At 42.1% G+C, this 12,357-nt stretch overlaps 1 protein-coding gene across 5 annotated transcripts in view; it reads right to left on the bottom strand.

Moving 5' to 3' along the window:
• Positions 1 to 12,357, bottom strand: part of NTRK2 (neurotrophic receptor tyrosine kinase 2) — a 332,550-nt gene that overhangs the window by 272,042 nt on the left and 48,151 nt on the right. For all 5 annotated transcript variants that reach the window (XM_025984167.2, XM_072763240.1, XM_072763245.1 and 2 more), the window contains exons 8-9: positions 11,888 to 12,020; positions 8,879 to 9,184 (exon numbers count right to left, since the gene is read on the bottom strand). In XM_025984167.2, coding sequence (XP_025839952.1) covers positions 8,879 to 9,184; positions 11,888 to 12,020 — 439 coding nt within the window. The remainder of the gene's footprint in view (positions 1 to 8,878; positions 9,185 to 11,887; positions 12,021 to 12,357) is intronic.

The raw sequence follows: 12,357 nt of genomic DNA, 5'->3' as shown, positions 1-12,357 counted from the left end.
GACGTTTAGGTATAATTGAGTTTGTCACGGAAAGGGAACACCTCAACACATTACTCACACGGGGCCCCTGGGAACATCCAGAACATCGAATCAGTTCAATGCAGCAAATGTTAGGTATAGAAAAAGGATTTGAGATGGGAGCAAAAGTAAATAGGTTAGCCCATAATCTGGAAAACTCACCTTTTGCCAGACTTACAATTCATATGAGCACACGCCTTTCCCACCAAGTACAGCAACAAAACCCTTAGGTCACGTCTACACTTTCTGAAAAGGACTACATTTTCCTAACTTCATTTTCTGAAGTTAGGTCATGTCTACACTTTCTGAAAAGGACTACATTTTCCTAACTTCATTTTCTCAAATGTATGAGAAGAGCGGTCACTTTATATTCACTGTCCGAAATACTCAAATTTAGTGCAGGATTATGAAACTCACAGAAAGACAATGTGGGCAGAACAGTCATGTGGTTTTTACTTCCCTCTCCTGACCATACTACACTATGTCTGATGAGGACATAAAGCACAGTAAAGAAATGCGTCTTCAGGTACAAAGGTTTAGGAAGCCCAACACATTACACACAGATCCAGAGTTTATGTCAAGCAAGGGTCACAGTACTCTAGCAAAACCTGGTTCACCAAACACAGTATTTTGCTTCTAGCAACTTCTCGGTCGAGCTAACCTCCCACGGTGTTTATACTTTGACAGTAGGTAGTTATTAACATCATGTTAAAGGCAAACACAGGACAAAGTCACCCCTTCCTTTTCAGACCTCTGGCAATGGTCATTTTGTGAAAATACCCTGTCATTTTTAAGTCTAATTTCAAACTGGTTCCTCTCATTTAGTTTAAATATGCTAAAGTTAGAAACATCTGTTTGAGATATTCAAGACGAAAAGGTGGGCAAGGAGAGGCAGACACTGACTTTGAGGGAGAAAAGCCAAAGAAAAATGAATGAAAGATAAAGGAGCGATGTGCTTCTAAGGGGGATGTGAGCAGAGCTGTGCTCCCTGGAATACCATCCTGGTAGCTCATCAAGCAAGAAATCTCAGACTGAGGCATCAGGAGGTGGCATCCAACCCTAAAACTTCATGTTGAAAACCACCATAATAAAATATGGAAATTTCTGGAATAAAATATTGAAACTCAGAAACTCCGTCAACCCCACGCCATTCCAAACAAGCATCAGCCACCCGCCAGCTCACTCTATCTGGAAACAGTGGCTCCTCCCCAACCCAAAGAAGGTGCCTGCCACACACAAATTGTTGCCTGTCTCATGTTTTGATTCTGTTTTCTGAAAAGTTTGCTGAGGTGTTGGTGGGTGCTATATGCCTGTGTGCTTTGTTCTGGACCTCAGGCATGTTGTTAGGAATTTGGGGACCAGGATCAACAGGTACAGAGCACAGCACACTGGACTGTGGCCACACCGGCACTCCTGACCAAGCTCTGGATTGCGCATGGGATGTCTGTGCCTCCAAACAACAGAGCTTAGAGCATTCAGGCTTCTAACAGTGGATGGTAAAGTCCCTTTCTCCCCAAAAATATCAAACCAAAGTACTTCACCATCCTTTACCTCCATGTTCAACACCTTTAAAGGGAAGACACTAGCTTCTCTATTCTAAGCTGTTACAGCTCATGAGTAAATCTTATGAGTCTACACAAGTCTTCATGAGTAAAACTCCATGACTTTTTCACTGTAGGATTCTACAGTTAAGAGATAAAGAAACATTGTGGGAAAGTGGGTAGGTTTCCCCTTCTGTCCTGCTGCATAGATAAAAATGATGGTGGAGGCCAGAAGACACATCTGCTTCTTTCTTTCTACTTCTAGTCCCTCTCTAATGCCCTTAAAAAAAAAGAAAAAAAAAAGAGAAAAAGAGAAAGAAAGAAAGAAAGAAAGAAAGAAAGAAAGAAAGAAAGAAGAAAGAAAGACAAAAAAAGACTTCTCTCTCAATTCTATTTTCAGACTCTGTTTAGTGTGATCATTAGACATATTTCAAAGAATTCCAAATAATAGCAAAAGATTCATTCCTTTCAAATCAACCATCCTTGGTTTGTCAATAGTGTGGTCTAACTCATGGCAGTCCCTCCTTCTAATTTCCAGATCCTTTTTCTCTTCCTTTTCTGAATGGCAGGCTGAACTCAGGGCCCCAACACACTGGGGGCTCAGATGTCTGGGTTTCATTTTTGGCTGAACTACTATGCAGCATCAGGGGGCTCTTCACTTTTCCTGTGACAAAGGAATGTTCCATACCTCAGGAGAGGATAATAGCATTGGCTCTGGCAACTCAGCAGGAGCCTCGGGAAGCGTAATTAATTAACATTAGTACTCTTGAGACATAAAGTACTATTTAAGTATAAATCTTAATTATCATGATTATTATGAGCCTATAGCCAAACCATACTCTTCGCGGTTATTTAAGGCAGAAAAGCAGGTCAAACATTCTTTCCTTTCCCTCCCAGGACAAGACATGGGTCCTGACAAATGGCCAAAGAGCAAGTCGTCGGGGGCTTTATATTCTCTTAATGTGCAACATTTGGAGAAATTTCCTCTCCCTACATTCTTTGGCCCAAGTACACCAAATCTAAATCTGCCAGTTTGAGGGCAATTCTAAGTGCTGCAGAGAGCGCTGGTTCATCCAGACGTCATGAATCTTTTGATAAAACAGCACAAATGAGAAGCTGTGGGGAAAACTCTTCCAATATTTATACTTTGTTCCTGACGCATATTTTGCATACGAGACAACTGCTCCCGAATTAGGAAGCATAAGTCACTAACTCCCACCGCTTGTGTGAATGAGCATTCTTGAGCTGTGACATTCTTCCTGAATGAGTGGGCCATAGAGAGACTCTTTATGTACTGCCTGAAGAATGGGAAGCTTTGGAGCACGGGTTTTCTATCACTTAGTGCTCTGGTAGGTCCATGCCAAGCCTACAGTATTAATCACTTGGGTGAGATTTTAATCAAAGAATCTGCTCTTAAACAATCAACGTGTTCCAATTATAGAAATATCTGGCCTTGACAATTATTGAAACTCACACTATCTGATCCGAAGATGCTAGCAAAGGCCCCAGGTTTCCTCCTGATTACACCCACAAGTAATCTCTCGGCCATTAATTTTTGCTTACACTTCTCAAAAAGACACGCTCATCCCTTCTAACCTTCACTCAGTCTCCATGCACACTTTTGTGTTCACAAGAGTGCTTCTCTGTAGATAGGACTGAATGCCAATGACATAGTGGATCACTGTCATCTCAGAGAAGTCTTATTTCTGGCCTCGAAGTAGAATTTTTGGAGCCTCTCCAGACAGGCCCGTGCTTCCTACATGCATGCTACACCAGGGCTCTACTTTATTCAGTCTCCCTAAGCCTCCTTAAACCACATATTGAATTCATCTTACTTTTTGCCAAACCCAATTAGAGTGCATCTCTGTGCACAAACTATTCTGTATTGTTATCATTATTACTCATCAATGTCCTCAAGGAGTTAGTGAGACGATCTTGGTGGATGCCTGTGCAGTTCCTCCAGTGGCTTCTCCCAGGTTCTGCAGGCCAGAAGGGAACTACCCTCACTACTCAAAGTGTGATCTGGGATCTGCAGCATCTACATCAGCTGGGAGCTTGTCAGAGATGTGGCATCTGAGACCCTTCCCCAAATTCATGAAATCAGAACCTGTGTCTTAGCAGGATCTCCAGTAAAGCTATGCTCATTAAATTTTGAGAAGTCCTAACTTTTAAGTCCATCAGAAGTTTGACCAAAGTCAAAAGGCCTGGTGGGCATAGAGGATGGCAATATTACAATGAAGCATAAAGCAGACCTAAAAATAGCTAGAAACCCAAGTACGGGGGGTTAGTATTCTCTGGCAGTGACTGTGACAAAGGGAAGGGGTAAGGGCAGGAGAATGTTTAGTCCCCAGTGATATACCTCTGAGCCCATCCTGAATGGGGAGTGGGGAGATGAGGGAGAAAAGAAGCTTACATTTAACGCTCCTCTCCAGGAACCAAATTGTGACTTAATTTTCTCCTTAGAGCACCAAGTCTAGAAAGTTCTCATGTAATCAAGTGGCAGAGTCCTGAGGTCTTCTCTGTGCACACCCAAGCCTCTAGATGAGGAAGACATAGCCATGCTGAGAGAAAAATACTTCTGGACAGAAAGTTCCTCCCTAATGGCCACAGAGGACAAACACAAAGGGAGGTGAGGAAGGGTATGTTGGTGATTATATTCATGTGTGTCTGCCTAAGCAAAGGATAACACTGCAGAATTTACAAAGGAAATGGCTGAGATCTGGATCCATGTCCTTTGAAACCTCTACTTCACACAGACTTCCAGAGGTCCCAAAGAGGACATGACAAAGGTGCTCATACAGGACTGACACAGTAGTTTCTATGTAGCCATGGGGCCTCCACAGCAGCACTCTGAGAACCCAAATTGAGTTCCCTTCAGGCAGAAGTCTGTGAGGACAAATGCCTGACCCCTGCCAGCAAAGGCTAAAGCAACCCGTGGTGGTAAGATGCAGGTGATATTTGAGTTCCACCTATAAGCCCAGAGGTATTGGGATGAAGGCTCACAAGGACTCCCGGTGAACTAGACAGAGGCAGCATGAGAGAAAGTCTGCCCTGACCACAGCCCCTTGGAGGGGAGAGGGGCCTTAGCAACACAAAGCTGCATTCCTTGGTGTTGAGAAAGGAGATGCTTCCACCAGCTGGAATATAGACACGTTTGCTTATTGTCATGAAACTGCAAGAGAGGGGACCAGAGAAAGAGAAACTGCCAAGATCCCATAATGCTAGCCAGGAAGAAGGTTTGTGAATCAGCAGTGAGCACACCCAGGTCCCAAGAGACAAAGCCACCACCAAGGACATCTGCCTGCCTACCACCCTGGCTCTGGGCCCACTGACTTCTACTTGGGCAACTAAGGGCCAGAACTCTCCTTAGCCAGCTCCAGCCCCCACCCCCATCCCGCCAGCCTGAACTAGCAGAGGAGAGCAAATTGGCCTTTAAATTAAGTCCAGGGCTTTGAATTCTAACTCAGATAGGACGTGCTATTTTTCAATTGAGATTTTTGTCTGCAACCTAGTGTCCAAAGGACTGTTACTCAACAATGAGCAGAAAAATCTTACTTGGGCCAGGGCTCTCGCTCAGACCAGGGACTTTCACCTCTGGTTGCACACTGGAGTCACCAGGGATTTTTTTTTTTTTTTTTTTTTTTTTTTTACCAGGGTTCTTAAAAATAGAAAATGCCAGAGCCCAAGCCTCATCCGGGAGTCACTGAATCAGAATTGCTAGAGGTTGGTCCTAGAAATGTGTGCTAATTAATGAAATAACAATTAAAACTCCCCAGTTGATTTCAATGACCAACGAGGAGGCAAGGAGCAGGGCAATAGTGTTCACGAGCCAGAGGAGACTATTCCTAATGAACAAATGTTCGAGGGACAATGGAAAATAGAAACGAAATAAAATTAGTTTGGTTGTTATAAGCTGCATTCCTCAGTATACTGGAAAGGCAAATGCCATGGTTCTCTAGATTTCATTTGGAAGCTACAAGTTGAGTTTTGTGCTTTAAATGTGACCCAAACTTGACCAGTGCTGAGTTCAGTTCTACATGTGGGATCCAAAATGATTAATCTGGTGTCTGGAGTTTGAGAAAGTCCCCCTTCCTTTTTTGGTCACTGGCCAGGTTGCCAGTGACTAACAGATGGGAAGACACTGGCTTGGTGTCTGGGATCCTGCTGATATTGCAAGGTCTGATAACACCTGTCCTTCTTCATTAGCACCCTGGCTGAGTCTGCTGTCAGAGTCTGCAAGGTCCTGGCACTCTGGGGAGACACTGTATGGGGAATCTCTACCAACAGCCTCATATCCTCACACCCTGTGGCTGGCACCCTCTTGACCTGGCTGGTACTGGATCAGGTCTTTTGGCCTATCGTTTCTCCAAGCAGAAGGCAGCAGGGTGTCTACTGCCACGGTCAGGTTTTCTGTACCACATGGTATGAGAGGCCATCAGGACTAGAACTACATTCAATCAGTCCATCTTCTTCATCAAAAAGCTCACCAACTCTTGTATTAGAGACTTTCTCTTTCTTTGTTTTTATTTCTGTTTAATTTCTTTCAGCACTCTTCATTTTCTATCTACAAATAGTGAATTCCCATGCCATGGGACTATCCCATTTCTGAGCTAAATGAGGAAGGCACACCCTGAAGACAGCAGACAGAGCTGCCATTTTGATTTTCCTGGCCGGATATGGAAAAGCAACCCACTTCACCCATCAGAGGCCTCCTGCTTCCTCATGAGTCAGGAAACTTGCAGTGAAAAAAAAAAAAAATCTCATCAAAACAACTGGGAAGAAAGTAGCTGAAACATCTTATCAAAAAGATTTGTAAGAACTAAACTTCTTACCAATTACTATGTGACACCAACGGAAATACCGAAGGAATGTAAACCCACGTTTGACCTGTCATCCCAAACTGGTAGACTTTAGACCAGCAGGGAAATATATATGTAACTGCTATTTGTTTATTTTTCTTTACTAAAGGAGAGTAAGAGGGTAAGGAAGCAATTCTTTAAAAGGCCATTATCTGTATACTATGGTTACAAATCTCATAAATACCAAAGATCCTATCACACAAGCCAAGTGAGGTCAATCTCTAATTGGTCACACTGGTTTATGGCCCACTAGAGCCATTTATATCCACTATCACCCTGGGCCAAGTCTCTTTTATTTCCACTTTCATTTATTACTCCCTGATAGCCAGTCCTTGAGTAAATACTTAAAGAGGAAAAAAAAATCACCCTTTTTAAAAATCAGATATATATATTTTTAAAGACTTGATAAAAACAAATGAACAAGAAGAAAGAACAACGTGTTTGTAAAATTAACCTCGACTTTTATTTTTGATAGATGATCGTTTCCTTTAAAGGGAATATGTGAGACTCTCCACGTTATTCTTACACGAGAAATCAATTCTTTCCTATCATTAGCTAAGTTAAAACTAAACAAAAATGATTGATAAAAATGAGGCCACATGGATAAGAAGAGTACAGCTCTACCAAATATTGGCACCACACAGAAATGTTCAAAAGAAAATACATCCACCTCTGTATTAAACAGAGGCTAGTAGTGGCTTTACTCTGGCAGCACTGAACATCTATCAAAGCACACAGAAAACTTCTAAAACTTTCCAATGCCAGACCCTCACCCTGAATCAAGTTCACCTCCAACGGTTTCAAAAGGCAGCTGCTGGCAAAATTCAAATAAAGCCTGAAGTTTCGTTAATAATAATGCACCAATGTCAGTTTCTTCCTTTGGACAAAGGCAACCCTGCAATAATGCGAGACATTCACAATAGTAACAACTGGGTAAGGGGTGTCTGGGGACCCTGTGGTGTCTTTGCAGCTTCCCTGAACACCCAAAATCATTCACAAATAAAATATTTATTTAAAAACAAACATAAAGTGATTGTCCCCAGGCAGAGGCTGTGGATTTCACTGTAAGGCTGTATTCCCCCAAACGCGAAGAAAGAAACAGTAATCTAGAGATTTACTATAGCAAATGTAGCCAAGCAGCTAAACTCTCAATGAAGAGGAAGATTTAATGGAATAGACAACTGCCAGTGGTAGTCTGGGTAAGGCATCCAAACGTAGCTTGTTTTATGTGCTCCTGAAAGGCTATTTGTAAATCAAATTCACATAATTCAAATGTTTTAAACATGCTCAGGAAGCTTGTGCATCTAAAAAGCTATTTAATAGATACCAGGGTAATATTGGGAGAGGCTTACTGTGTAACGAAATGACTGTACTCTCCATATTTGCTGAAGGTGGCTTCGCAAGCGTCATCTGTGTCCACGGGGCTGCCCAGCGAGCCCCGCAAGCTCATGCTGCCCACGTAGCCCCTGCCTCATAGGCCTCCAAGTCTCCTCCTTCCCTTTCCTCCGCCATGCCATCTTTGTGCAGTTGTGATGAACTGAGGGCCACTATAGAGACTTCTATTCACACCCAGGCCCCAGTGCCCAAACAGGCCTCAACCTCCACAATGTTATCAGGTATCTGGGCATCAAGATCCAGAAAGTAAGAATACTCTACAAAACAACAGTATCTGAAGCAGGTAAAGGCACGATGCTCGTCCCTGCCACTACTGGGTCTCACACTGGAATTCTCCTGCTGGCCGTGAAATGGACTCTTGATGCCGGCCATCCTTTTCCCAGTCCAAACCATTGGTCAAGTGGGACCATTACCACTCCTATAAAGACAACTCAGGATCTGATAGAAGAATGCTTCCACTCCACCCAGGTATGCCACACATTCCAGGACCCTGGCTCCTCATCCACAGCAAGTGGGCATAACTCTAAATTTCAAACGGATAAGGAGCTAGGAAACAGATGTGCCAACCAAATACCGTCCACCAGTGCACAGGTTACATGGGTTTTGCCATTAGGAGTAAACAACATCATTTAACACTTGAAATAAAAATAATGTGTGCATCAGGCTACTGTTCATCCCCCCATCACCTCCTAGGGAGTATGAGTCCCTGCCCCTGGACTTGGCTTTGGCCTTATGGCTTCCACTGGCTGGTGGTATATGGCCTGAAGAGACCATGTGCCAGTACAGTAGCCAGGCCCTGAGAAGCCAAGCTTATTTCTAGTTGCCCTCTTGCCATCTCCACTGGCTACTAAGATGGAGGTCTCCTATGTAGCCACTACTTATTCACCTGCACCCCAGAATAAAGACACACTGAACAAAACTGCCCCAGCTGACCCACAGCCAAGACTTAAATAATAATGTCTTAAGCCTCTGGGTTTGGAGGTGGTTTATTGTGGGCACCATTTTGTCAACAGTTGAGTTATATACCCAATCCTCTCCCCAGATGCAAAAGCATCAGATACTCACCATCATCAATTCCAGGCCAGCCCATGAAGTGAGCAGAAATCTGTTTCTCATCCTTCCCATACTCATTCTTGGCTACTAACTTGTAGTCCCCATTGTTCATGTGAGTGGGATTATCCAGTTGGAGGCAGCCATGGTACTCCGTGTGATTGGTAACATGGATTTTAGTACAGATGTATTTGGACTCATTCAATATTGCCCCGTTATAGAACCACTGAAGCGCTGGTTTGGGGTTGCCTTTCACAGTGAATGGAATGCACCAGTGGTGGTCTGAGGTTGGAGATTCGAGAAATGTGATAGTTGGAGCAACTAAATTGAAAAAGAAAGAGTTAATAGCATCAGAAAACTCAGATTTCTCCCCATCTCCAGATTTCTGTGCCATCAATAAGGGGTTTTATTCAATGACTGTTTGGTTTCAGAAAATACAGGACCAGCAACTCTGGAATCCATCAATATTTTGAGTCATCATCAAGGTTGATTGAACTCTCAACAGAGAGCTTCAAAGAGACTCCTTTCCCTATACTTAAGACCTATGAATCATAGTCATTTTTTCAAATCTATTCAGTGTGAGAACCAACTCCGAATAGATTGCAGAGATTTCTGACAGCAGAAAGAGTTCATTTGAAGTCAACTTTGGTTTTGAATAAATATGCCTTGAAAAAATGCCTTGATATTATGTAGATTCATCACCAAAACGCTGAGGGCCACTATTTTTATGTACTTCACCAAGCAACAGAACTACTGACAAAAATGACTTTGGAAATCTTGCTGGAAGCCCAGATCTCACGTAATTTATCTAAAACATATCAAATTGACCAATGCCATGAATGCTCCTACCAGTGCTGATTCATTATTATAAAGTAGGATCAATTCGTACTTTTCACCAATTGCCAATAGTAAATGCTCTTTAAAAGCATCACCTTTTGTGGCGCCTGGAGGATTCAGTCGGTTAAGCATCTGACTCTTGATTTCGGTTCAGATCATGATCGCAGGGTCCTAAGACTAAGCCCCACATTGGACTGAGTCCCAGTGCACTCAGCAGGAAGTCTGCTTGAGATTCTTTTCCTCTCCCTCCGCACCCTCATTCCAACTCCTGCATCTCCCTTGCTCACTCTCAGATAACTAAATCTTTAGAAAAAAAAGCATCACATTTCATTACTGCACACTCCATTTTTGTTAGGATTTCAGAAGCCAATGTTTTGATCCTTTTTAAATGTCTGGGGTTCTATTCAAACCTAGACAAACAAACTAGAGATTACTTTAACTTTAAAAATCAAGCACTTTATGCTTTGGGGAAACAAACATTCAAGTAGCATCTTTAAACAGAGGACTTTTCCTGAATGAAAGTATTTAAAATCCCTAATAGTGGTTTATTTTAATGTGGTCTGACTTTGTTAACAATACAATCAAAGACTGGAAAATACCTCTAGAGATCTAATAGCATCGTTTCTCAGGTCAGGAAACCCAAGTCCTGTGAGGTCAAATGACTTGGTCAAGTTTAGTGAGTAAGACAGATCTGGAACAGGAATCTAGGTCTGGGCCTAGCCCAGAAGCCCTTCTCTCCTGGCCCTGCTTCCCTATTGTATGTGTTCATCACACAAAGGGGGAAAAATCACAGCCTGCTAACAAATGCATTTTGATCAGAGTCACTACCAAAGCTATCTCAGTTGTTAGAATTCTTTCATTTATTCCATCTATTCTTTATCTAGATTTTGATAAATAAGGTCAATTCTTCAGACCATGGCGACCACCATAGACATTAACTGAGAAGATTATTAATATGAGTGCCCCGATTTGTAGGTCTGTGTTACAAATACAAGGACCCCAGTGGGGTAGGATACAACACTTACCTTCCTCCCACCAGTCCAGGCCCCCATGGCCAGGACCCACTTATTCCTTCCACCATGCTCAGAAGAGCTTTTGGTGAGGTGTTGATTTAAGGACATAAAGTTGGAAGCGGATTGCATATGTTTGGAGATAACATTGATACTAGGCTTCTGGTGGGTCAAAATGATGAGAAATTATGAATCTAGTACCTACTGGGCACAGTGGTAGTATTGACAGTGAGTGACAAAGGACTATGGTTCGTGACTGTAGTCACACACTCCAACAACTGCATGCTGAATGTGTGAACACTAACCACTATACCAACACATGTCTACAGGTATGTAAAATGTATTCACACATACACACGTGCCCACTTGTGGTTTTCTCCTCCAAATCCTGATCTAGACACAGTAAAGCCTCATTCATTTAACCATACCAGCTCAGAATTTGGAACAATGTGCAAAGTACATGTGACTTTTACTGACTACATGTTCACACTGAATGCTACAACCTGGAATGTTAAGATTTTACAATACTGGCAAATAATGCACATGTACTTCAGAAGCATTAACATCCTGCATCTTAGTTTCAATGTATGCAGAAATTTGAAATGATTATAATAAAAGTTTCTGCAAGTGATAAGAGTTTTTAATAATTTAACTAGGACTCCACCAAGCTTCCCACAGAAACTTGATGTCAAACCAGTGAGGTTTTACTGCATTGATAGCACAATTGGGTGTTTGTAAACAGCCAGCCCAATACTTGAGGTGCCATAACTCTAAATCTTCATATTGCTTTTGTAGAGAAAAAGATTTTAGAAACTTGTTTATCAGAATATAAACTAAACCTCATTAACAAGAGGAGGATAACCAGCTCAAAATATGTTCTCTCAAAAAAACCAAAACAAGACAAAACAAAACAAAAAAAAAAAAAAAGAGGAGGCCATGAGAGGACAAGCTTAAGATAAAAAAAAAAAAAAAAAGCTTGAAAGAAAAACATGCATGAGTAAGAGAGATTAACAGAACACATGAAAGAGGCTGCTATTTCTTTTAAAGAGTACACACAAAACACTGCACACACTTTTTCTTTAACACACTTAAGCAGCACCCAGAGTGCCCCGATGACAAATGCAGGTGTGTCCACAATCATTTGCTGTTAAAAACATATGCCAGTCTGATTACGTACAATGTACAGTGAGGTTGACAGAATCTTGGTCTTCTCCTACAAGATTTTCTGCCACACAGGAGATTTGTTTTCCACTGTCATCAGATGAAATGTTGGTTATCCTCAAGGAGCCCTGCGTGTGGCTTGTTTCATTCTACAAATGAATTAACAGACAAAAATAATCTATATTAGGACTGATCCCAAAGTGATGAGATGTGGGTCTTTCCCCCCAACGAAAGAAAAAATATATATATACATACCATTAGAAAGGTTTCTGGCCTGAATTGGGACCAGGCAAAAGAATAAATCAGGAGCTATTCTGTTTCTCGAGATCATAACTGTTTAATGTGTAAAGTTGATTTAATCCTTGAATTCCTATCTACCTTTCTCCAAGGGAAGAGACCAAAGAAGCATCCCTCACCCTGTTCACAAGGACACAAGAAGGCTCACTAGAGACCCAGAGACTCTGATCTATTGGATATACACAACTA

The sequence above is a fragment of the Vulpes vulpes genome, chromosome 1 (genome assembly GCF_048418805.1).
Source record: "Vulpes vulpes isolate BD-2025 chromosome 1, VulVul3, whole genome shotgun sequence".
NCBI lineage: Eukaryota > Metazoa > Chordata > Mammalia > Carnivora > Canidae > Vulpes > Vulpes vulpes.
Note: the sequence above shows the minus strand (reverse complement) of the source record. Positions and strands in the feature narration are given on the sequence as shown.